This window comes from Podarcis muralis, chromosome 8, assembly GCF_964188315.1.
Source record: "Podarcis muralis chromosome 8, rPodMur119.hap1.1, whole genome shotgun sequence".
NCBI classification, from domain to species: Eukaryota; Metazoa; Chordata; class Lepidosauria; order Squamata; family Lacertidae; genus Podarcis; species Podarcis muralis.
The window spans coordinates 88,642,333-88,668,905 of NC_135662.1; the positions used below are offsets into that span (position 1 = coordinate 88,642,333).

The 26,573-nt window shown below is 41.3% G+C and overlaps 1 protein-coding gene and 1 long non-coding RNA gene across 4 annotated transcripts in view; one reads left to right on the forward strand and one right to left on the reverse strand.

The window, feature by feature from the left end:
* Positions 1 to 2,112, reverse strand: part of LOC114601185 (uncharacterized) — a 34,154-nt gene extending 32,042 nt beyond the window's left edge. The window contains exon 1 of the long non-coding RNA XR_013394074.1: positions 1,486 to 2,112. This is a non-coding gene — a long non-coding RNA (uncharacterized LOC114601185). The remainder of the gene's footprint in view (positions 1 to 1,485) is intronic.
* Positions 460 to 25,900, forward strand: SEC23B (SEC23 homolog B, COPII component). 3 transcript variants are annotated; one of them, XM_028738334.2, is made up of 20 exons: positions 460 to 480; positions 3,429 to 3,664; positions 5,183 to 5,240; positions 5,998 to 6,084; positions 6,249 to 6,485; positions 6,608 to 6,693; positions 7,529 to 7,673; positions 8,112 to 8,270; positions 9,315 to 9,430; positions 9,806 to 9,929; positions 10,336 to 10,416; positions 13,531 to 13,620; positions 14,125 to 14,231; positions 14,399 to 14,552; positions 16,195 to 16,272; positions 16,509 to 16,670; positions 17,254 to 17,340; positions 19,448 to 19,603; positions 23,395 to 23,460; positions 24,657 to 25,900. In XM_028738334.2, exons 2-20 carry the CDS (start codon positions 3,444 to 3,446, stop codon positions 24,744 to 24,746), a joined length of 2,304 nt encoding a protein of 767 aa, XP_028594167.1. In that variant the 5' UTR covers positions 460 to 480; positions 3,429 to 3,443; the 3' UTR covers positions 24,747 to 25,900. The 3 variants fall into 3 exon arrangements, with proteins under 3 accessions (XP_028594167.1, XP_028594166.1, XP_028594165.2); XM_028738333.2 differs by lacking the exon at positions 460 to 480 and adding an exon at positions 572 to 693; XM_028738332.2 differs by lacking the exon at positions 460 to 480 and adding an exon at positions 790 to 1,047.
* Positions 25,901 to 26,573: the final 673 nt, after the last annotated feature.

Genomic DNA, 26,573 nt, shown 5'->3' on the forward strand with positions numbered 1-26,573 from the left:
CCGGTTCCCCGCCCAAAATCACGGCTTCCACTTTTTCCTCTTCCTATGCACAACTCTTTCCCCGACTACGAGCAGGCGGAGCAGGGAGGGGGCGGGTAAATGTAGTCACAAGCAGCATCCACGTCGAAGGGATGGTCACTCTGCATTCCCCACCCCTCCTGCGTCTATGGCCCCGCTAGCGGCCGCTTACTCAGCCCAGCGGAAAGCTCGCCTGCCATTTTGAAAACGGGCAGTTCGCCAGGGGCGGAGTCGCGGGCGAGGATGACGCGAGCGCCGTAGGTGACGCATCCGCCAATGGCTAAGCGGCAATTAAGACTATAGACAGAGGAATCGAGACCATAGATATAGGAAGAGGGAGAATCCTTAAGGAAATAGTCGAACAGCATGACCTTAGAACAAACTCTCAGCTTTGCTTTGTTTCTGGAGAAAGACACCCCTCTGCCTGTTCGCATGTACACCCAAGTCCAGTGTCTTTTATAGGTAGGGCTTTTGTTTTTTAAAAAAACTTTCGCGACTTAAAACACGGCTCTCCAAGTGGGCGCCGAGCAGAGCTCTTACGACGTCACTGGTGTGCGCCGCCTCAGCCTCCGCCATCTTAGTTGCGGGCAGCCTGCCGCTGAGGTGTCCTTTCAGCGGTTCCGCCAAACGGGCTGAAAGCGGCGGAAGGGAGAGAAGCGAGGCTGGCGCTGTCAGGTGGGGCCGCCGGGGTGAGGGCCTGGCCCTTCGGGGGCTGTGGGGGGGGGCGCGGCGGGCGCTGCTAGTTGCGGGGTCCCGGGCTCTCGGGGCGGGGAGGGACCGGGCAGCGCCGGGCATTTGGGGCCTACGTGTCCTCCTCTCCGACGCGGCAGCCCGTGAGCCTTCAGGCGGGCAGCCACACGACGGGATGCCCCTCCGTGGCCCCTTCTCCCCGCGCCTAGAAAACTCGCAGGCCATGGCCGCTTTCTCCTTTACATGCTAGCTTTCTACGTGCAGAGGGCATTGCGTGTGGAAGAAAGAGGATTTACTCCTGTAAAACACATACTGTACCTGCTCTCTCAACTAGCAAAGGTGAAAGAACTAGTACATTTAGGGTGTGTTGAATATTTCAGCTTTCAAATCCTAAAAATGAGGGGTGCCAGAAAGTTGTAGCGTGACTTGGGAATTCAAAAGCTATTTTGGTTAAATTAATATAATTTGGTTTTGCTTGGTAAGCGAAATGTGTATAAGCAGTAGTATTTTCTGGGGGGGGGGGGGGGAAGAGGCCAGAACTCACTGTGAATGCCTCCCGTGTTTTCTTAGAATGGCAATGGCCCCCACCTGAGAGGGGCCGGAACTGATTTTTGGTGAGTTCCAACTGTGTGTAAGATTGCCTAAAAATCATTAAAAATGACACTGAAGTACTTTCAGTTATATATTCCACATTCTCTGACATTTTCAGAAAGTAATATTAAATTTCTGTGGTTTTCCCTGAGCACTTTGTGTTTTTTTAATCAAACATAGACTTACCAAGTTAAATGTTGTCCAGTCACAAAAATGACAGCAGATTCAAATTCATCACACCCAAAAGTTCTATCCTAGGCCCGTTGTTGTTCAAAGGTCTTTATAAATGATTTAGATGAAGTAATTGAGGGGATGCTCACCAGATTTGCAGATGACACCAAACTGGGAGGGATAGCTAATACTGCAGAAGACAGAATCAGAATTCAACATGACCCTATCAGATTGGAGAACTGGGCACAAACTAACAAAATGAATTTCAATAGGGACAAATGTAAGGTTCTGCACTTAGGCAGATGCATAAATATAGGATGGGGGACATCTGGTTTACTAGCAGTACATGTGAAAAGGATCCAGGGGTCTTGGTGGACCACAAGCTTAACATGAGTCAAAAGTGTGATGCAGCAGCAAAAAAAGGGAATGCTGTTCTAGGCTGCATCAAGAGAAGTCTAGTGTCCAGATCAAGGGAAGTAATAGAACCCCTCTATTCTGCCTTACTCAGACCACACCTGGAATACTGTGTCCAATTCTGGGCACCACAATTTAAGCAGGATGTTGACAAGCTGGAACGTGTGCAGAGAAGGGCAGCCAAGATGATCCAGGGTCTGGAAAGTAAGCCTTATGAGGAATGGTTGAAGGAGCTGAGTATGTTTAGCCTGGAAAAGAGGAGACTGAAAGGGGATATGATAGCCATCTTCAAATATCTTAAGGGCTGTCACATGGAGGAGGGAGCATGCTTGTTTTCTTCTGCTCCAGAGGGTAGGACACAAACCAATGGCTTTAAGTTGCAAGAAAGGAGATTCCAACTAAACATCAGGAATAACTTCCTGATGGTAAGAGCTGTTTGGCAGTGGAACAGACTCCCACGAGAGGTGGTGGACTCTCCTTCCTTGGAGGTTTCTAAGCAGAGGTTGGATGGCCATCTGTCATGGATGCTTTAGCTGAGATTCCTGCATTGGCAGGGGGTGGGACTAGATGACCCTTGGGGTCCCTTCCAACTCTAAGATTCTACAGTTCTATGAAAAACATATTTTAAAGACCCCTCAGTGAAGAAATTTGCCAAAATTAAGTTTCACCCCCCCCCCTTAAAATGGCATGCCCTACTAGTACAACCCAGATAGAGACAGGACTCTTTCTCTTTCTTTCTTTCTTTCTTTCTTTCTTTCTTTCTTTCTTTCTTTGGGGGGGGGAGCAATACATTTTTATTTTCAATAACACGATCAGGAAAACAGAAATGAAGCCCCACCTGAGGTGTTAATAATGACCATGGTACAGCTTGAATTAGCACATCTTTGTTGCCAAGCACAGACATGCCAGAGATTCGCATGTCCTCCCTGTGAATGTTCCTGTTCCATTATGTGGAGTAAGGGGCCTTTCTGCCTGCAATTTTATGTGATATAAGTGAAAACAAGTGTTTCATCTAATGGGGTCCTCCTTTGAGAGTCCTTTCATCACTCTTCCTGTAGTTGACCCTCCTTTGGCAAGAGCTATGCCTTAGGGAGGATGTGGCTACTCAGGCAGGGAGGCAAAATGGACCTTCTTTGTTTAGATGCTGTGTATCTTAAATACTGTGGACAGGCAGCTGTGGGGAGCACTGTTTGCCCTGGTTCTCCGCTTGTAAGCTTTATTGAAGGATCAACCTGCAATGGGTGTTGGACCAGAGGGATGTGTGGTATGAATGGGAAAGGATGGGAAAGGAAGTTTCTCTGGTGATAAACTTGAGTCTTGCTGTGCGTTAATAAGGCATAGACAAAGATGTGTGATACCTTGTTCAGAGAGGTTTGGACACTAGCTGATACCAAGTATTACTCAAAAGTTAGCCTTGCTGATTTCAATGGGATCTATTTCCAGGTGAGTCTGATTAAGATTGCAATCTTAAGCACCTGTCAAATTGCTACTATGGATCTATGGCTCCAAATAGTTGTGAACAAATTTGTTGTCTGTCTTTGCAGAAACATTGCTATTCTATGGCGACTTACCTGGAGTTTATTCAGCAAAATGAAGAGCGTGATGGGGTGCGTTTCAGCTGGAACATATGGCCCTCCAGCCGACTGGAGGCCACAAGAATGGTTGTCCCACTGGCCTGTCTACTGACTCCTTTGAAAGAAAGATTAGACCTGCCGCCTGTCCAGTATGAGCCAGTATTATGCAGCAGACCAACTTGCAAAACTGTACTTAATCCACTTTGGTATGACTTTCTTTAACGTATATTGTTTCAGTGGAGCCATATTTTGTTAGTGACCTTATTCTTCAAAGCTCAAGACTGCACATTTTTCTTAAAGTAAAGAAAGCCCTAAATTTGAGTTTTGTAATTTAAACATACAGTATAGCAGATTCTTCCATGTCCTATCGGCAAGCCTGTGTGATACATTAAGATTGTATCATGATCCATTAATGTTAAAACTGGGTTGGTATACCCAAAGTACATTAAGAGAAGGGAGAATATTATTTTGGGTCAGAGGCACTGTATTGCGTTGCACACCTGTGAAGTCACAGGTGTGGCGCACATTGCGTGCATGTGACATCACACACACAACGCGTGTGCATCATCGGGAGGATATTGAGCATGGAGCCCAGAGCCTTGTGGCTTCAGTGGCTGGTGGCTCCTCCTGAGTGGTGGACACTGATTCTGTTCCACGCTCAGCCTCTTCCGCTCCTCAACATTTGGGGGCTTACCCCCCTGCCAACAAATATTGAGGGGGCCGAAGACAACTCTGTGCCTTAATCATTCAAGCAAGTAAGCCCTGCAGTATGCATGAGAAGTGTCAAAACTTAGAAACCAGACACACTATCCTAGGCAACACAATTGAACCAGGTAGATATTTGGGGCATTGTGTTGTAGTTAGAGCTCCGGATTGAAAAGTAAACTTGGAACCTCCGTATTTTTTATATAAATTTAATAAGCCTAATACAGATACACAGTTAGCTGTGGTTTCATAATTGGATTGTAGGACTGAGTGTGTTTTTTCTCTGTCCTTTTCTTCTTGTTTGTAAATTGCCTCCCCACGAAAAGTCTGGCTTTTGCGTTATGTGTGAAGTAAACCTGGGTATTCTCTTTAAATGTAATTGGAGAATCCTGATCACAAGTAACACTGAACCTAGCTAGAGAGGATTGGGAAAGAATCCAGGCATGGTAGGCAAGAGAAGCAGAAGCACAATCCTGTCACACACCCAAAACCTAAACACTGACTGGTTGTATGTATGGCATTGGAGTCACAAGGATACTATTTATTTTCTAAGACAAAGCAAATGTAAGGAAACAGGTCTGGCAGTACTTACTCTTGTCCAAAGGCTAACAGGTGAAATGAAAGGGCAAACAGCAAGCCTGGAAAAGTGTCCCACTCCAGGGAGGGACACACAGATGCCTTGACCCTTGCCAGTCTCCTTGTTAGAGCTCTCCTTGTTGAGGAACCACTTGCTGAAAAAATGTACATTTGCCTAATTGGCACTAATTGAAAGTACTCTTATTGGCTACTAGCAACTGAAATGAAGAGATTAAAGTTGGCTTTTATGAGGTAATGCCAGTAGTAGGAATTTTCTCTTAATATCATTAGTTTTGTTATGTCATATGTTTACCTTGAGGCTATGTATCAAAGACCTAATACCAATTATTTGAGAGAGAAATGGAGCACCCTGACATATATTCCCTTAAAGCGCAAGTTTGATATATCACAAGGATTTTAACAACTTTATTTCTTTTTTACAGTCAAGTTGATTACCGAGCCAAGCTTTGGGCTTGTAACTTCTGCTTTCAGCGAAACCAGGTGGGTTACATCTTCACTAACTTAACTCTCCCATTTGCCCAGATCAGTACACCTTTTTAATGTGTACTGCGAATGTACAACTTTGACCAGTGACATTGACAAAAATGCTGCATAAAAACTTTTAGTTTCTGTTATTGAGCTGCCATCAGTATTTGCCATGCATTTGGTTGTCTTTATGAACCAGGTGCATCATTATATGTTGCCTTTATTAGTCAAATGACAGTGGCTCAATTCAGACATAGCACCAAATTCTGGTTCATAGTTTAGAACCTTAACTGAAGCTTGAGCTTCTAAACCTACAATAGGAAAACTGTGTTTTAGAGGTGCTTGACTGCTTTCATTTTCCAGCTGCTCAGCACACTGGGCTCAAGAAGCGTTGATCTCCAATAGTCAATTCATACATCATGCCAGACCAGGAGTTTGCACAAACCATAATTTGCAAACACATTCCCAATCATGTCAGTCAGGTGTCCTGTTAAATCAGACATACGTTTGGTGTTAATAATGACTTGGTGTGATGTCTGAATTGAGTTTGTAAGTTACCTTGGCCAACCACTTGAGCTAGTTTGCAAATCCTGTAGCCTGATTTCCAGTTTAATCAGAAATTCATCCCAAATTGGCAGCTGTTACTTTTTAGTAGAATGTGTAATTAAATTCTCATTTTTTATTGAAATATAATGGCTTGTATATACGTTGCATTACAAGTGAGCTTTGACATATTTTGATGTATGTCCTCATCTTTGGTGTGTTTCTCCAGTTTCCTCCAGCCTATGCAGGGATATCTGAAGTGAATCAACCCGCAGAGCTTATGCCACAGTTTTCCACAATTGAATATATAGTTCAGGTAATCCTTTGTATGCTGTGTTAGAAACTCCACTGTGTTTACTTTAGTATCTCTGTGACAGTAATCTTAAAGTGTTTAGACTATGGTTTTCTGTAAGGAAAAAAGGAAGTATTCTATTGTATATACTTCTATGTGGTAAATAAATGTTTTTCCTCCCACACAAGCGTGGTCCTCAGACACCCCTGATCTTTCTTTATGTGGTGGACACATGTTTGGAAGAGGAGGACTTGCAAGCTTTGAAGGAGTCGCTACAGATGTCTCTGAGTTTGCTGCCTCCTGATGCTCTTGTAGGGTTGATAACTTTCGGCAGAATGGTACAGGTTCATGAACTGAGCTGTGAAGGCATTTCCAAAAGTTATGTTTTCAGAGGCACTAAGGATCTAACTTCAAAACAAATACAGGTATGCTTTGCTTTAACTTTTATATAAAAAAACCCTAACCCAACCTTGTCTGCCCCTCAAAAATTATTTTAAAGTGCAGTCTTCTGGGTTCCTCCAGTTCTGATATGTGTTTTGATTGTCAGGATATGTTGGGTCTTACAAGGCCTGCAGCACCTGTTCAACAAGGAAGACCGCATCAGCCTCAGGAACAACCTCTTATTTCAAGCAGGTATATGGTTTTGCAAAGCAAATTGTATTTAAAAGGATGTAGTTGATTGGCTTGCATGAAACTTCTAAAGATCCTTGTCTCTATAGATTCCTTTGCATGGATCAAATTTGTCTGTTTTTGGCTATTTTGAAGCAGCTGCTTTTCTTATATATTTAGGAGAGAAGTGGCATTTACAGAATCTTAGAATTGTAGAGTTGGGAGGTACTAGTGAGGGTCATCTAGTCCAGTCCCCTGCAATGCCCAATGTAGGGCTCAAACCCCCAACCCTGAGATTGAGTGTCTTATGCTCTACTGACTGAGCTATGATGGGCAAAGCTATGGTCAAAATAGCTTTTAGCAATTTTATCCAATTTGCATCTTCAGTTTGAAAAGATGGGAAATCACCATATGAAATGTTATATTAAAGTAGGATCAATAATTTAACACTTTCAGGGCATATGGATTCATTTGAAAATGATACCTGATTCATATATTGTGGTGCAGTTGGGTGTGTCTATTGTGGTGCAGTTGGGTGTGTCTCTCCCCCCCTCCCCAATTATGTGGAATTTTATATGCTGTTGTGTTCTCATGCTGACCCCCTTGGGGTCCTCCAGCAAACAGATATATTGTTGCATGAGCTTTCATAGGCTAGAGCAGGTGTGGGTGTAAAAGTGATCTTGTATGTTCTGTCTGGGTTGATATGCACAGTTTGTATCCTGTAGTTCCCAGCTTGCTTCTGCTTGTATTTACTGATATTTGAGTAGTAAGATAGGAATGCAAGTAACCTGAGAACTTTACACATAGTTTGTTCTCTGTGAAATAAAACACAGTGTACTTTTATTCTGAACTTCTGTAGATTTTTGCAGCCCATTCACAAAATTGACATGAACCTGACAGATCTCCTAGGGCAACTGCAAAGGGACCCATGGCCAGTAACTCAGGGAAAGCGACCCCTGCGATCCACTGGAGTAGCTTTGTCGATTGCTGTTGGATTACTGGAGGTATCTTTGTTATGCTGGTGGAGGAAGGAAGTGAAAATTATTTACTGCATTCAGTATCTGAAACTTACATTGTTGAACGTGCCTAAATTTTTAAAAAATGCCGTATGGTGTTCCTTGGAAATGAGATATTTTTGAATTGCTTATAGTGATATATGAAAAATAATAACTTGCGATTGCTATCTGACAATGACGTGTTGAAAGTGCATCCTTTCTGTATGTGATACCTTCTCCACCATTTTAATATAAGGTTGGAAAAGTGATAAAAGAGCATGAGCAGTCCTTATTCTTCCTAATGAAAATGTCAGGCTCAATGGATTTCTTTTTTTCTTAATAAAATAACGAAAATCCCCAGTGTGGTTGATGTATACTGTACTGCCTTTGCGGACTACATTGCCTGCTGATATTTCATGTGTGTTTTCTTCTCTTCCCATCTCCAAGGGAACATTTCCAAATACTGGGGCCAGAATAATGTTGTTTACAGGAGGTCCACCGACTCAAGGGCCAGGCATGGTGGTAGGAGATGAGCTGAAAACTCCCATCCGTTCCTGGCATGATATAGAGAAAGACAATGCCCGGTTTATGAAAAAAGCTATGAAGGTAAGAGTTGGTCTCTGCTTTAAACTCTCTCTGTGTTAGGGTTCTGCTGGATTCTGGCTTTCCAGCAAAATATGTAGTTTCAGGAGCTTTTCTGAATGGAATGGAATGGAATGGAATGAACATTCTGAACAGAATGGAAATGTTCACCTTGGATTCTAACAGTTCAAGTCAGATGCATGCTTCTTCTTGAATAATCTTCTAAATCGTTTTTTAATGCAAGCTGAAGTGGCTAAAATCTCTAATAAAGGTCCTGGATGAAAAATTTTCATATGTCTGTTGTACCAGCTGCTCCTTTGTAGACCATGATTTTTGCTGCTTTCTCTTCCCCCTAGTTGTTTTTGCTAGGACTGTAGTTTTCAGTCCTGCCTCAATAGTTGTTTCACAAATTTTAGTACTTGGGGGTAATCAGTTGTGCCCAAACAAAAGTAATTAGGGGTAACTGACCTGCAGGTTTGCTATGCCACATGCAGCTCACTTGGTTAGAGTGTGGTGTTGCAGGTTTGATCTCCATAAGGGACAGCTGCATATTCCTGCATTGCAGGGGTTGGACTAGATTCCTGCATTGCAGGGGTACCTTACAACTCCACGAATCTATGTACCAACATATGCATGCTCATCTTCATGTAGAGCTTTGGAACTCAGTAGTTGTTACATTTCGGTTTGACACCCATGGTTTAATGCAGTAGCGTAGCGTGGGGGGTGCAGGGGGGGCCGGCCGCACCGGGCGCAACATCTGGGGGTTAGGGTTAGGGGGTGCAAATCCACGGGTTAGGGGGCACAAATTACTTGCCTTGTCCCGGGTGCTGATAACCCACGCTACGCCACTGGTTTAATGGGTTTGGCACTCTGAATCCCATAGTTTCCCATGCTATTGTTTACCTGTTGAATTTGGACAACTTTTTGTTGGACTACATATTCCATCAAATTCCCGATGGGAGTTGTGGTCAAACAACAGCTGGAGGACACCATGTTGCTCTAGGATTATAATATTTAATCATATTGGTAATAAAATATATCTTCAAAATGTTTGTTATGTTTTCTTAGCACTATGAGACATTGGCTAATCGCGCAGCTACCAATGGACACTGCATTGATATTTATGCCTGTGCTCTTGATCAGACTGGACTTCTGGAGATGAAATGTTGTGCAAATCTTACTGGGTATGTTCTCAGTTCTCAGCGGGGGGGGGGGGCGTGTGTGTGCCTTTCTCTGTTTTCACATCATAGAGAAGGGATAAATTTCTGGATTGGTCCATAGTCTCTTTAGATGACTAGGAGGGATAGGTTTTCAGTCTAGGGTTTTTTGAGTAGGAGAACGGAAATAATTGCAGTTATTTACTTCAGTCATTATCATGTATATAAATCCAATTTCTGGGTTCCTCTTCTTTTGCATACTATAGTATTACACTCAGTTGTAACTAAGGCCACAAACCTATATACTTAGGAGTTTGAATTCAGTAGGAGAGTGAGAAGGATGGTTGGTTTATGTTTTGTAACCCAGCAGCAGTATTTCACTGTAACACATTCTTTTCTCAGGGGTCATATGGCGATGGGTGACTCCTTCAACACCTCTCTTTTCAAGCAGACTTTCCAGAGAGTGTTTAACAAAGATCCCAGTGGAGCATTCCAAATGGCTTTTGGGGCCTCTTTAGAAGTGAAGGTGAGTGTGGCAGACACCAGCTGTATTTTGAAGTTGCAGGGCAGTTGGTTAGGTATTACTGCTACACTCTCCTAACTTTGGAGGAATTGATAATATAGTTGCCAACTTCAGTCAAGATCCCTTATTCACAGTGGGGTGGTGTACAACATTTTCACATAATAGTGGGTAATGGCCCTACTTAACAGAGAGGTTCTCCATATCTTGACATTGTCTTGTTTTATTCAAATTTTTCCTCAAAATTCCACTTTCTCATTCTGTACTTTGCAGAATTCACAATTTGAAAACAAGGAGTGTTGTGGGGAGGATTTATCAGGCTGTGGTCAGGGTGGCTGCTAAGGGGACTTCAAGGGACCCAGTGGACAATTGTTATTACTTTAGGATTACTTCAACCTTCTTTTCACTTTAGACCTCTAGGGAGCTGAAGATTGGTGGAGCAATTGGACCATGTGTATCCCTAAACGCAAAAGGGCCATGCGTTTCGGAAAATGTAAGTGTGTATATGGTTACTGTTTGTTTAAGTTATTTAGATGGTATGTCAATGACACAAATGCTATCGTACATAAAATACAGTGGTACCTCGCAAGACGAATGCCTCGCAAGACGGAAAACTCGCAAGACGAAAGGGTTTTTTGTTTTTTGAGCTGCTTCGCAAGACGATTTTCCCTATGGGCTTGCTTCGCAAAACGGAAACGTCTTGCAAGTTTGTTTCCTTTTTCTTAACACCGTTAATACAGTTGCGACTTGACTTCGAGGAGCAACTCATAGAACGCGGTGTGGTAGCCTTTTTGAGGTTTTTGAAGACTTTGGTGATTTTTGAAGCTTTTACAAAACTTTTCCGACACCGTGCTTCGCAAGACGAAAAAAATCGCAAGACGACAAAACTCGCGGAGCGAATTAATTTTGTCTTGCGAGGCACCACTGTATTGCTTAAATAGTCTTGTGGAGTTTAGTAGCTCAGTTTCTAGTGAATGGTTATCTTATAGGTACAACAGAAAATGATGTAGAGAGTTGGGGAGGTGTCCGCCTTTTTGTTGTTGTGAGTAGCAGAGTTGAGATCAGATCTGCCATGTGGTTTGATCTTGTGCCATATGAAGAAGGCTTTCATTGAAAGGATATAGGATGTTCAGCTGCTAAGCAGGTTCTTGGCATCCAATTCTGGGGGTGGGAGACCCCCCCCAAAAAACTGCAGCCTGCCACATTACACCTTGGATTTTTGCTTCAGGGAGGAGGAGAATAATAAGAATAAGAATAAGAATAAATATAAATTAATTATACCCCGCCCTCCCCAGCCAAGACCGGGCTCAGGGCGGCTAACAACCAATAATAAAAACAAGTTGATTGAAATACAACTTAAAAAACAAGATGCAACATTAAAACATTAAATGCAGCCTCATCACAGGAAGAGAAAGGAAAAAAGAAAGAGGGGGAGGGAATCAAATTGATTCAAAGCCAAAGGCCAGGCGGAACAACTCTGTCTTACAGGCCCTGCAGAAAGAAATCAGATCCTGCAGGGCCCTGGTCTCATGAGACAGAGCATTCCACCAGGCCGGAGCCAGTGTTGAAAAGGCCCTGGTTGAGGCTAATCTAATTTCCTTAGGGCCCGGGACCTCTAGGGTGTTGCTATTGATTGACCTTGCGTTCCTCCGTGGGGCAGTCCCGTAGGTACGAGGGTCCTAGGAGCATGTGCTTTTTTCCCAGGAATGCACTGTGTGTGTGTGTGTGTGTGTGTGTGTGTGTGTGTTGGTGTTCCTCTTTTCCAGAGGGGGAAAGTATGTTTATGTTGCTTCAGATTTGAGAGCTGAGGAGTTCCCTTATAAAATTAGGTGTGTTGACTGTTTGTTTGTTTGTTTGTTTTTTTGCATAAGTTCATTGAAAAGAGTTGGCTGGTTTCTTTATCAGTTTTTTTTTTGCACTTTCCTTCATGTGGTGTTTTAATACTACATTGTGTGTTTGTTGCCAATACTCTACATTTGTTACCCAGTGTGATTTATCTTATTCTTTAGGACAGGGATGGAGAGCCTCCGACCTGCAGGTCTTCCCATTTGACCCACAGGTTCATTTCAGCCAAGCCATACCCACCAGTCCTACATCTGACATCATATATGAAGTCAGGTGTGGAGCAGGTAGATGGCCTGTCTCAGCCAAAGAGGACATTCAGGCACTTACAATCAGTTGATTATTGGATCTTGTGAAGCTCTTTTCAAAGTACTGGGCAAGCTAGTGCTTTGAAAAGGGCTTCTGAAGGCCCCTCTGGGCAAAACAGGTCACCTGACATCATGCTCCACCTACCTGTTAAATGGGAGCTGCTGACTGATCTTACCCAGTTTCGCACTGCTGCTTTTGGAGGTCAGGCAGGAAATGGGGACTGTTGAATGCAGTGCCACAAATTGTCAGCTTTCAAGGTTTTTAGCTGGGGAAATTGGAATAAGATCCACTATTTGACTATTGATTCAAAACCCTAAAATGTATTTTATATAATTGACTTTTTATTTCTATTCTTTGTATAACGTATTGTTGTTATACTACTATGGCCAATGGCTGATGCAAATAATCATTCACTCACTCACTCACTCATTCATTCTAAGGGACAGCCTTCTCCTTGCTTCCGGCTTGTGCAAGGTGGAGATGGGGCTGGGACTCCCTTAGACTTCTCTGTTGAGAGGTCCTCAATAGAGAAGATTAAAGGTGCCTCCAACTCACCTCCGTCGCAAGCCAGAGATAGGGTGGGGGTTCTGTTAGACACACACACCCCTGCCACCTTGCCAGGGCAGCAGGGGTTTAGTGTGCTTGCCTCATTTGCCACCACCTTGGCACAGGAGTCGGGCAGACTGCCACTTTCTCCCTGGAGAAAGAGGTAGCCCGCCTGTGCAAGGTGGAGGCAGCCTCTCAGAGGGAGCCTGGCAGGCTCCGTGCACCCAGGAGGAAAGACAGCCCGCCCTCCCAGTGAAGTCAGCTAGGCGGTGCAGAGTCTCCTTAATCCTGTTGCCGGGCCCAGCGCTCATCAGCAGCTTCAGGCGGCCCAGCTCCGCAAGGCACGGATAAGGTGGCTTACCCACTGGCTGAGAAGCACACAGAAGCGCCACATCCCTCTGGCTCATGTGTCAACAGGAAGGCTGTGGGGCTTGCTCAGCAACACGCAGTCAGCCGGGCAGAGGGAGCCTCTCACATCTGCCTGGCTGGCTGCTTGTTTGCCTCCAAGTGGAATGGGCAGCAGGTCTCTTTCCTCCTGAATGATCCACTGGGAGGAAAGAAATTAGCCACCCCTCCGGCTTGCGAGGAGGCAAACACACAAACCAGAGAAGCATTGGGGCTCCCTCAGCTGGAGGGCTTTGGGGGGAGCCTTCTGTAAGTGGGCAGAAGAAGATTTAGCAGGCTGTCTTATGCTGAAATGGGAAGTTGGTACTATGTGAGAATGATTGTCTGTAAGCAGTCCAAGCAAATGCATGTCTACTCATAAGCAAGCCCTACTGAATTCATTGGGGTTAAACTGGCATATGAATCTGCAAGAACAAAGATGAGTTATGGTTCATATTTGTAGCCATAATGTAAACAGATGTTTCGGGTTTCAGAGTAGATCTGAATATTTTGGATTCTCTTACAGGAACTTGGGATTGGTGGCACGTGCCAGTGGAAGATTTGTAGCCTTGACCCCACCACAACTCTTGCCATTTATTTTGAAGTGGTAAACCAGGTGAGCCCGCCTATTTATTTATTTGCCTTCAACGTTGTATGTACATTATGAATCATTTTTTACACTGCTGCTCAAGTCAGGCAAATTATCCACCCAGAGATTATAGCTGCTCTTTTTTGAGCAATGCTTCAAGTTTAAGAAAGTATGATTCCAAGCTGCATCCTTATTTTCTTTGCATGGGGGTTGCAAACTATTCTAACTATTTCTCATAATGTACTTAATTAGACTTGATTAAGCTGCAATCCGAAGCACTTATTAGAAGTAAGTTTCATTGAGCTCAGTGAGTGTTACTTCTGAATAAACATTCATATGATTACACTGGCAGTCTATTTCTCATTAGTTTGGTACTGCACAACAGTGTTGTTGTTTTTTGGTGGCTCCAAGAAACTGTTGATTTTGAGTAAGCCATACTGCTTTTATTTTGTTTTCATTTTGTAACTGCATGATGTTTTCAACCTGCCCTTAAAATATCCTAAAGGAAACTTCTGTTTGTCTGGTTTTCAGCACAATGCACCAATACCTCAGGGTGGCAGAGGGGCTGTCCAGTTTGTTACACATTATCAGCATTCCAGCACACAGAGGCGCATTCGTGTGACTACAGTTGCTAGAAAGTGAGAACAACTTGGTGATATTTGGCTGTGTATTGGCTTCGTGTTTATATTGTTTAGATTGTGTTGCTGCTTCATACAGGGTGCATACTTTTTCAGGAATTTGGGAGGGAGTTCGGTGTGTCCTTTAATCTTCAAAATCTAAGTGTACCAATTGTTGCTGTTATTAGTTGGGCAGATGCACAGAGTCAGCTGCAGCACATAGAAGCTGCATTTGACCAAGAAGCAGCTGCTGTCCTGATGGCTCGACTCGGTGTCTATAGAGCTGAATCAGAGGAAGGGCCTGATGTCCTACGATGGCTGGATAGGCAGCTAATCAGACTTGTGAGTATAATTAATTGTAAGCCTGTGTAATCTTAGGACTCAATTATTGTTTAAGCTGATTGGACTGCATTCTGGTAGAAATGTTTCAGATTGTGGGGTTTTTTTAAGCCCAGCTGGTGTGAAACAAAATTTGAATAATCCATTCCAAATCTATTGGCTAAATCTAAAACATTGGGCTAGTTCAGGGGTCTGCAACCTTTAAGACAAAAAGAGCCACTTGGACCCGTTTCCGAAGGAAAAAAACCTGAGAGCCGTAAAACTCGTCATTATAAAAATAACTTTTTTGTCACTTTTTTATTATTTCTTTGTTTGACCCCTCAGAATTACTCCTCCTCATAGAAATAAACGTTAAATAACAAGTTACCTTCTTTTGTGTGTGTGTTCTTCACTCCCCTTCAAAACAGTGACCAGTGTACATGCCCCCTTTCAATGCAGTGACCAGCATACATGCCCCTTACAATGTAGCAGGCGGGCGGGCGGGAAGGTGATGTCGGGACGGTGCGTGACTAACGCACGCACCGCCCCCATGCGACATCACAGCCAGTACAGCGCCCGCCACAGTGGGGAGTGTTGGGGCGCACAATGCGCCTCCTCCCCTCGCTAGTATCCGCATGTGGCTCTTTTACACCTTTGCTGCGGCTCCGGGGCCGCGGGTTGCCGACCCCTGGGCTAGTTCAAACAATTCTGAACTCTATTTTAACATTACAAGAACAAGCCTACACAACTCAGAGGCTTGCATATTCCCCTCACCTCTTTTCCTCTGGCATGGCCACAAAGAGAGCAAAAGAAATGGCCTTCCCCTTTAAAATATTCAGCATTTCCTATTATATCTGAACTCAGTGATGAATCGGTATGAATCGGTATGAACAAGCCAGGATTTTAAACCATGGTATGGTCTTGGCTTATATGAACTAATCAGAATTTAAACTAACCCAAGTTCCCCCAACTTCTGAACTTAACAAGCTTCAAACCATTGTTTAACATCCTGACTTGTCCAAAACTAGTAACCATAGTTTTCTGATTCAAAGGAAACAAGAAAGTGTGGTTAACTGGAGATTTCTTGACTTAATTGTGGCTCTCACAAAGGGAAGAGCAAAGGGACACTGAGTACAGGCAAAATGCTTGTTCATATCTTGCCTTGCTAGCTGAGATGGTAGTTCAAAGCCAGGCCACTAAGTAAAGTTCTCAAATGTCTAAATTGAGCTTGTGTGTTATTGTAGAATGAGTGACAGTTTCCAGGAGTGAGCAGAAAAGCATGGATGGAGAACCTGTGGCCCTCCAGATGTTATTGGATTCTAGCTATCACCAGCCCCAGCCATCCTGGTCAATGGTTGGGGGTGATGAGAGGTATAATCCAGCAACATCTGGAGGGCCACAGGTTTCCCACTCCTGATGTTATGCAGTTGATGAGATATAAACACTTGATTATCTAAGGACCAGTTTCTCCATTAGTAATTTTAAACTAAACTGCTTTATTAAATCCATCTGTGACAAATTTTATTCTATTATGTGATGAAATAAACATGCTTTTTCAAATTTCTTGGTAATATGATGTGATCTATTCCTTTTCTTGTTATGTTATGTTATGTTACATTATACTGTTTAAAACATTTAAGGTTTTATTACTATATATCTCCAACAGTGTCAGAAGTTTGGCCAATACAACAAAGATGATCCAAATTCTTTCAGATTGTCTGATTCATTCTCTTTGTATCCCCAGGTAAGAGGATATTTTTTTGAACTTTAAAAAAATTAGAACAATTGATAGGAGATAACAGTGGGGTTCCAAGACTCTTATGATGATTAAACAAATTCTTAAAACAATGATGGATTCTGTGTTTGTGTGACATTCACTGACTTAATTCAGAGATGCAAACAAAGAGGAGGAAATGTTATGGTAGTAGTTTTGATTGGTATTCTACTGAAAATCTCTACCATTTTCTGTGTCCCATGTAGTTCATGTTCCATTTGCGGCGATCTCCATTTCTTCAAGTGTTCAATAACAGCCCAGATGAATCTTCCTATTACCGTCATAACTTTGCCAGACAGGATCTGACTCAGTCTCTCATCATGATCCAGCCTATACTCTATTCTTATTCATTCTATGGACCACCTGAGGTGATTTGCTTTTGCTTAGACCAAAGTTCTAGTAGATATTTCTGTATATTTTGGGACACGTTAAGCTAGGAGTAAAGACCCCAAAATATCAAAATGTTTGTTTTTAGAATCTTACTGTGTGTATATTTTGGTGAAAATGTGCATCCCAAATTGTTAGAAGATCTAAAATATTTGTTCTCTGTTCTTAGTTACTGAAGAATAAAAACCCTAATGAAATGAAATCTGTGTTATAGTATTTAAAAGGCAGGGTGAGGAATTTGCGCCCCTCAAATAGTGGGGTCCAGAGGTTTTGCTATCTACTAAAAGTTGATAAGTGTGCTGAAGTTATATATCTTGATTTGAGTAGAAGATACCAGCATAATATTGAGAAGTACTGGTAGCTATTAATATTTGGTAGAAGTAAAAGATACGTTAAAAATATGTATTTGATTTCCTCTTTGGGTGGAGGGGAGTTGTTTGAGAATCTGCCTATTTTCTGTTTAGTTTTGTTGTTTGAAAGTTGAGGTTTTACAAAAGCTATATTCCACTTCACTTTTGTAATAAGATTAATGTGATTATTTTTTTCCTTTTCTTCTGCTTCTAGCCTGTACTTTTGGATAGCAGCAGCATTCTTGCGGATAGGATCCTCCTGATGGATTCTTTTTTCCAGATTGTTATCTACCTTGGTGAGGTAATGTGCTCATAACCTTTTGTTGAAACTGAATGCTTCCTGTGAGGTGCTAAAAAGTTTAACAAGCTCCTGAAAATATATTGTCTATTTTATTATCTTTTATGTACAGTCGTACCTTGGTTTTTGAACAGCTTAGTTCTTGAACATTTTGGCTCCTGAATGCCGCAAACCCGGAAGTGACTGTTCTGGTTTGCGAACTATTTTTGAAAGCCGAACGTCCAACGGGGCTTCTGCAGCCAATCAGAAGTCACACTTTGGTTTCTGAATGTTTTGGAAGTTGAATGGACTTCCGGAATAGATTCCGTTTGATTCCGTATGATTCCGTATGACTGTATTGGATAATTATTCTGGAATCCATATTCTTGTTTGTTTTCCCAGATGCTATTGCCTTGTGCCTTTATAATTTGGTGAGTGGGGTGTGTGTTTAATCAATGTTCTTGGCTTAGGCATAATGCCAAACCACAGTTAAAGCAGGCCTTTATGAAAAGGAAATATGTTCTATAGCAGTGGTTAGCCAAGTACTGTGGACCTCCTGTTTTTCTTTTTTAAATTTTTAAAATTGATTTTTCATTAATAACAGTCCAATGGAGGCCAATTAATACAATACCAAATCATACCAAACCATAATACAATCAAAAGAGCCAATTAATCAGTCCTGAATTCAATGCTTTTGGATGACTTCCCGTGTTCCAGCTATCAGGAGCTGATGTTATTCCTTGGTCCTGCTCCAATTCTCTTAATTAGTCCAAATACCACAATTCCGATCTTAATCCGTTGTTTTAGCAGCCACTGGTGTGATGACTTTTGTTCATATTTAACAAATCCATATCCATTAAGTTGCAGAGTGAATTTATATCTTGTATTTTTGTGTGTGAAATATTTGTTTACATTCTTCTTTTCCTTTGTGTTGTAATCAATCCTCTTCAACATTGCCCCTCCTTCAAGGACTTATTTCTTATTGCGCCACAGTTTCTCCATTTTGCCTCTCCAAAACTGAAAGCACTCCAGCGTCCAGCCATGACTCCTGGCTTACTTCCAGCATTTGTCTCCTTTGAACCTTTCCAGCCTTCTAACAAGCTGGTGTCTTGCCAAAACCATAATAAATCAGAATTAGAGCCCTCTTTAGTAGGCAATGTCACAAGTCACCACAGTATTTCACAGTCTATTCTTTCAAGTACTCCATAAAGAAAATTATAAGTTCTTGTTGAATCCCTCTTGCATTCCATATATAGTTATAATCCATTAATAATTTCATTCCATTAGTAATTAATTGGTTCTTCTTCAGTGAAGCCTTGTCAAATTAGCAAATATAATGTAAATATAATGTAAAAAGAGAACAAAGGCTCCCCTTCACTTACATAGCATTCCAATTACGATGAGAGTCCTCTCCAGATCAAAACCTTGGCACTCAGTGGCTGATTCATTTAGCAAGTTATCTTTCTCCTTCATCCAGAACACGTATGTTTCTTAAGTCCAAATTCAGATCCATCTTAAAAGAAACAGAAGTACCTCCGCTCATGGCGACTGCATAGGGGAGTTTCCAATACGTGCAGTGCTATGCACTCTGCATCCCTGCCCCCACATTCCATCGGAGCAAGAGGCAGTTATTGGATGATCCGCAAGTGAAAGCTCCCCCCCCCCGACCCTGGTGTGGGGCTTGCAAGGATAATTACTCCCAGATTATCCTTAATTAACTGCACAGCTGGCATCCACTATCGTGGGATCCACTGTTCGCCATGGCAGCTGCACCGGAAGTGGACCTCCTGTTTTTCAAAAGCCAAGCCATGGATCCCCTATTTTGAAAATGTTGATATCTTTGTGGTCGTTTTTGTTATGTGAATGGTGCCACCATACTCTCCAACATGTCCCATCGCAAAACTGGGACGTGCCACTTCTGGATCGTGCTCCCATGTGAATCATGTGGGCCTGGGACTGCACAGGGCCCCATTATAAACATCTTGCTTCTCCTTTATGTCTGAACAAGGTGAGATGAAGATTCTGCACTAACACAAATCATAGATTACGAAGCAAAAACAGGCTTGTCTGTCAGTACCTAATAATAAAAGTTGAAATACTTTGATTATTCCCTCATTCTCTTTCCTTTCAGACTATTGCCCAGTGGCGTAAAGCTGGCTATCAAGATATGCCTGAATATGAAAACTTCAAGCACTTACTGCAAGCTCCACTGGATGATGCTCAAGAAATTCTGCAGACAAGATTCCCAATGCCACGTTACATTAACACGGAGCATGGAAGCAGTCAGGTAAGGCAGAGCATTACAAAGGTGTGTGATCAAACTTAACAGAAGTGTATGTATAAGTGGATTTTGAACAGGTCACGATACCTAATCTTTATTTAGAGTCCAAAAGCATTTTTTTTTTATCTTCAGCTATATTAATAATTGTGTACCACAGCCACGCTATAAAATGTATGTCTCTTTCTTGCACTAAAGGTTACTATACTGGTCATACTGTACTGTACTTAAGATGTCAACTCCTGGGAGTTACTTGTTTTGATACAGTTTGTACCTCTTGCTCATCTGTTGATTCTCTCAGGCTGTTCTGTTGATTATTTTAAGATTCCTCCAGGAACCTTAGAACACTGATTCTATTAAGATAAAAGATTAAGATAAAATCAAAGAGGGAAAGGATTTGCTGAACTAACTAATTGAACTGGAATACAAAAAAGGGAGGTGTGAGGAGGTCAGGGAAACAAGCAAATGAAAGATAAGATTTGGAAAAACTGATCTGTTTTTAACTGTTTTTACTTTGTATTTTCTTTTTTCTTTCCCCCCCCTTATTTTTGTAAAACGTTGAAACTTTAATAAATATCTTTAAAAAAAAAAAAAAAAGAACACTGATTCTATACAGCTATCCTGTAGTGTAGGCTAGTACAGTGGTATCTCTGGTTGCGAACGGGATCCGTTCCAGAGGCCCGTTCACAACTTGAAAAGAGTGCAACCCGCAGCGGTGCATGCGCGGGTTGCGATTCGCTGCTTCTGCGCATGCGTGTGGTGTCATTTTTGCGCTTCTGCGCATGCGCGAGCGGCGAAACCCAGAAGTAAACCTTTCCGGTACTTCCGGGTTGCCACGGGACATAACCTGAAAGAACGTAACATGAAGCGGATGTAACATGAGGTATGACTGTATCAAAGCTGAAGACCTCCCCAAGGCCACCCAGTCTGCTTCATAGCTTAATAAGGAATTGACTATGCATTCCCCACTGCTTAAATGGAGCATCTGCATCTTCATTTAGTACCAGACGTTTACATTCTACTATCTTATAGTTGGGCTTTCCTCCCCACTCCGAGCCTACATAAAATCATAGAGTTTGAAGGGACCATACTTTTCAAATTTATACATTTCATTAGTTTTACAACTTAACATTCCAAAATTTTACTTCCTTCCCCCTCTTTCTGCGATTCCTTAAATGTATTTTTTAATATCTTCTGTGTATCCAAATTCATTTAACTTACTCATTTAATTATCTACTATAAATACTCTTATAAATCTGCAGGTTATTACAGTAATCCTGCTAATGTTTTTATCTGTCTACAATTTATCTGTAAATATTCAATAAACCATTTCCATTCTTTTATAAAAAGTTTGTTATCTTGATTTCTTATTCTTCTGGTAAGTTTCGCCATTTCTGTATATTCCATAAGTTTTTGTAGCCATTCTTCCTTTACTGGGACTTCTGCATTTTTGGGCAAGTAACATTCTTGCTGCTGTAGTAGCATACATAAATAAATTTCTATACAATTTAGGTAGTTCTGTCCGTATAATTCCCAAAATAAAAGCTTCTGGGTTTTTTTAATAAAAGTTATTTTGAACATCTTTTTCAATTCACTATATATCATTTCCCAGGAAGCTTTAACCTTACTACAATACCACCACATATGATAAAAAGAACCTTCTTTCTCTTTAAATTTCCAACATTTGTTTGATTTAAATTTATACATTCTTGCCATTTTGGTATTAGATATCAACGATATATAATTTTCATATAATTTTCTCTTAAACCATAACATGCTGTAAATTTTATATCCAAATTCCACAATTGTTCCCATGCTTCTATATCTATGACCAATATCTGTGCGCAGTGTATCATTGAGGATTTTGCTTGCTCATCCTTTGTCTCCCATTCCAATGTTTTATACATTTTAGACAACACTTTTACATTACACTCCAATCTTTTTAAAATACTTTATTCAGATGATGATATTGTAACCGTGTTGTTAATTTCCCAGATAATTCTTTAAATTCATTTAATTTATACTCTCCTCCCTCTTGTTTTAATAAATTTCTATAAGTTGTCCACACTTCTACCATATTCTTTTTCTTTACCGCTATAGCTTCCAGAAGTGAGAGCCAAAACGGTGTTCTTACCTCTAATGAACTTTATCCCATACTCTGTACAAATTTTTCATAATTATATGCTTTGTAAATCCTTTATGAACTTTCACCTTTTAGTACCATAAATAAGGGTGCCACCCAAAAATATTATCATGACCTTCTAAGTCTAAAATATATGAATTCTCTAATAACATCCATTCCTTCAACCAACAAAGGCAGGATGCCTCATAATGTATTCTCATGTGCCAGATATGCAATGCAGGAATCTTTGCCCAATGTGGGACTCGAATCCACAACCCTGAGATCAAGAGTCTCATGGCCTACCTGACTGAGCTATCCAGTGTTGAGGTTAAATAAAATAACAGGTATTCTCTCAAGTTCTTATCCCGTGAACTTCTACATTTTCCATTGGGATATAATTTATTTTAAGGTTTCTGTCCAAACATGGGTGTACAGAGCCCTCAAGGTAGCACACAATCAATCAATCAATCAATCAACCAACCAACCAACCAACCAACCAACCAACATAAATATTTATTGGACGATCCAAAAACACAAGCTCATCAGTAAGTTGTATCCTGCCCACTGCAACAGGGAATCTCAGAGTAAAGAGCTGGGCTGGCTTGGTGTGCTGCTTTGTAATGTGCTCAAGATGCTTGGGAGTTTCTCTTAGCTCGAAAGGCAGCCATTAGCTTGCTTTTTCAGTAAGCAGACTGCTGCCTTTTGAGCTAAGAGAAACTCCCTAACATCTTGAGCACATTACAGTCATCTACAGTTGAAGGCATGTATCATTTAAACTCTGATTTCATACTTGAGAAATGTCATGGCCCAAACAAATGTGTATTACTTCTTTCTAATCATTGACTTGAAATATGCCAGTAACCATTTGAACTACAGTGGTGCCTCGCAAGACGAAAAGAATCCGTTCCGCGATTCTCTTCGTCTAGTGGTTTTTTCGTCTTGCGAAGCAAGCCCATTGACAGCTTAGCGGATTAGCGCTACAGCGGTCTAGCGGCTTTTCGCGATCAGCTGTTAAGCGGCTTATCAGCGGAACAGCTGATAAGCGGCTTAGCGCCTTAGGAAAAAGGGGGGGGGAGCGAGAAAAAAACCGCGGGGACTCGCAAGATTTTTTCGTCTTGCGAAGCAACCCCATAGGGAAATTCGTTTTGCGAAGCGCCTCCAAAACGGAAAACCCTTTCGTCTAGCGGGTTTTCCGTTTTGCGAGGCGTTCGTCTTGCGGGGCACCACTGTATTAAAATCAGCAGACTAGTTTTTTGTAGTGGCAGAATTCTTCCTTCCTTCCAAGTTCCTCTTCTGTGAAAGTTCCCTGTTTTTTATTTATCTTGAGCTGAGAAGAGCAGTATACAGTGGTACCTTGAGTTACATATGCTTCAGGTTACAGACTCCGCTAACCCAGAAATAGTACCTCGGGTTAAGAACTTTGCTTCAGGATGAGAACACAAATCGCGGGGCTGCGGCACGGCAGCAGCGGGAGGCCCCATTAGCTAAAGTGGTGCTTCAGGTTAAGAACAGTTTCAGGTCAAGAACGGACCTCCGGAACGAATTAAGTATGTAACCAGAGGTACCACTGTACATGCAATCACTTAACAAATTCACGTGGACATTTAGGATATAGTGATAAGCTTGAGATTTCATTTTGTATTATGTCTAACCAACTTTCTCATTTTGGCTTTTATAGGCACGCTTTCTCTTGTCTAAAGTGAATCCTTCGCAGACTCATAATAATCTCTATGCATGGGGACAAGTAAGTAATGAAATACCTACTCCTGTGTTTAAAGTGTATATTTTTATTCTGTATATGTATTCACAGTTTAATTTACTACATCAAAATTAGGGAGTAGGGATGTGGGCATTGTTTTTTGGTATTCAGGAGGCTTGGTTTTCATCCCCTTTCATCCATTCTTCCAGTGGCTGTGGGACAGCCAATATGCTGTAAGAAGTGTGACATAAAAATGCACAAATTGGAACTAGGATATTCTGCCGTGTTTTGAGGGGGCGGGAATCAAAGATAGCGTACATCAGTCATGAGGAACCTGTGGTCCTCTAGATGATAACTGACTCCAGCTTAAATCATCATTGGCTATTGGACATACTATTGGGGCTAATGGGGTTGGAGTCGAGTAGATCTACAGTTAGTTCTGTTGAATTTGTTGGCACTTACTTCCAAGTAAAAATGCTTTGTATCAGTGTGTAAGTATTAAGGCCAGAAGTGGACCCTTTCAGAATTGTAGATAATGATAGTATATAGGGATACCAATTGGCTTTCTTAGGACTAAAGCTCACCCCGGCGGGGATTCGAACCGCCGACCTTCTGATCAGCAAGTCCTAGGCTCTGTGGTTTAACCCACAGCGCCACCCACATCCCATCCTTTGGACTATAATGTAACCTAAATATAAAACTATCTTTAGAAAGATTTTTCCTCCAAAAACATTTTATTTTTAAAAATCCGATTTAATTTTTTTTTAAATCATTTTTAAATTAAAAAAAAATCAATTTAAATTTTAAAAATCAGATTTACATTTTTTTTAAAAAATCAGTGATTTTTATCCATCCTGGTGCATTCATACCATCCATTCTGCTTACCATCAGTGTGTACATACTTGCAACAGAATTACATTGAATACATTTGCAGTGGATTCTAGTTGACAAAAGCTTACACCGTAATTAATGTAGTCTTTAAGTTGCTCCAAAATTTAGTCTGTGTTGTAGCAAAACAGCAAACATAGCTAACCTTCCAGAAAAGTTTAGTTAAGTCTGTCTAGTATAAGGCCTGTGAGAAATTAGAATAAAAATTGTAACATAGATTAGAAGAGCTAAATTAGATAGCTTTGTATTCTATGGTTAATTGCACTTAATCTGTCCAGTTACCACCACCCCTGCCCCCACTGGTTACATTAGCTTTGGTTTTGGTGTTAAAATGTATCTTCTTCTTCTTCCAGGAATCTGGTGCTCCAATCCTAACAGATGATGTTAGTCTGCAGGTATTCATGGATCATCTGAAGAAACTGGCTGTTTCAAGTGCATCATAATTTTGACCTGCTGAAGAAATCTCAAAAAATCATTGAACTAAGTGAATCATGCTACTGATTACAACCTGCCAAGAAACTGATAACATTCCTACCCCTCTCTTCAATTGATTTTTCTTATTGATTCTACATAACAAAGATGTGAGGGAGTTTTTTTATTTTAGAGCTAACTTATTTGTATTCTTTTTGTTTGTGTTCTGCCAATTCTACCTTTTCCTTCATGTCATTATTACAAAATGATGAATTATCTCACCTGTTGTCTCCCATAACTCACCTTTTTTTACTTGTACTTAAAAATAGTAATAACAATAACTGAGGAAGGTATTGATGCTTGGCGCTGTCACTAGCTAACTTCTTAATTGCCTGGTTTGCATAAATGCAGTTAAACTTTGGCATGAGCATGTTAAAAGGAACTGAATAGAAGTTCTAAACAGTTTTACTTAAGAAACACCCAACATTTCCAAATTGGTATTAATATTTTTTCTGCTTTTATGAGCTGTTTAGTGTAGCTGTAAATTTCAAATCTGGGCACATACTCTGGATACTGTATAAGGGGCCAATAGCTTCTGGGGAAAACCCTTGTTCTTACTTTACCTTTGAAAATACATCTTACCCACAAGAGTATTGCCTACGATTAAGTTGGCAATGCAGTGAATTAGGAGGCTAAAAGGGGAAGGAAGGGCTACCTGGAGCTGCTTTAGACTTGAAAAATCATTAATCCATCTAGTTTGAAACTGTCTACTAGAACTGGCAACAGCCCTCAAGCCTTGTGGTCGTGCCACGAAGGATGTCAGGCATTGACTCATGTGTACAATCCCTGAGCTGTGCCCCCAGAATCAAAGGGAATTCACTTGTGCCATTCTATAGTTGTGGATGTAGTCTTTACCTTTTCTAACTGGTGGAGTGGGCTGAGGTGCTACTGAAGCCCTGGCTTGAGAGGCTGATGATGTTAGCTGTTGGCTGGTAAGGGAGAAAAGAGGAAGAGTTGTTTCATTATGAACATTTAGCTGTTCAGCCTTCTTATTCTCTTGATCTTTCAGTGTGAGTCAACTTGGTATTTCTTGAGACAATGTGACAGCTCCTGATATTTTTAACCTTTTTCTATTGTGAACCACAGTAATAATACTAAATCTATTAAATCCCTGATAAATTGCTTATTTCTTTCTGTAAGGTGTCATTTTTATTTGTGTGAATCAACTATAATAAGGCACAGAGTTTTCCATGGGGAGCTAAGAAAGCTTAGTTGTATGAACAGGAAGATAAAGAATGTGAGTATTATGTGCCAAAAATAGCAGTAAATTTACAGGCGGCATCTGACTTTGCTATTGGTCTGTTTTCACAGGATAGAAGAAAAAAAATGCCATTGAGCTTTTCTTGCTATATTTTGGGTCAAATGTGTAATGCAGGACAGAACACAAACAGGAAGATGAATATGCATTTTTGCTATTGTAGTTTTGTGATTCAAGTATGCACTTGCCTGTTCATTACCAGAATGGAAGCTGCACCTCCTATTTTAAAATGGTGCTTCACATCCATCTACAATATCTCCACTAGAAAAGCCAATAGCAATCTGTAATTCAGTGATCTGTGGAAAGTGTGCAGCGCTTGCTTGCTTTCCTTTTTTGGGGGAGAGGGGTGTTCTGACAATGCTCCAATGAATTCTGGGCTTCCTTGATGAAAAGTTTAGTAATAGCAAGGAAAGCAACTGACAACTATTTTCTCTACAGCTACCGGTTTCCCCCTGAAATATACAATTAGAGAGTGTTAGGTCCTGTAAGTCTGGCTGACTAGCACCCCATACAAACTGTATTGTTTAGAATGGGCCCTGGA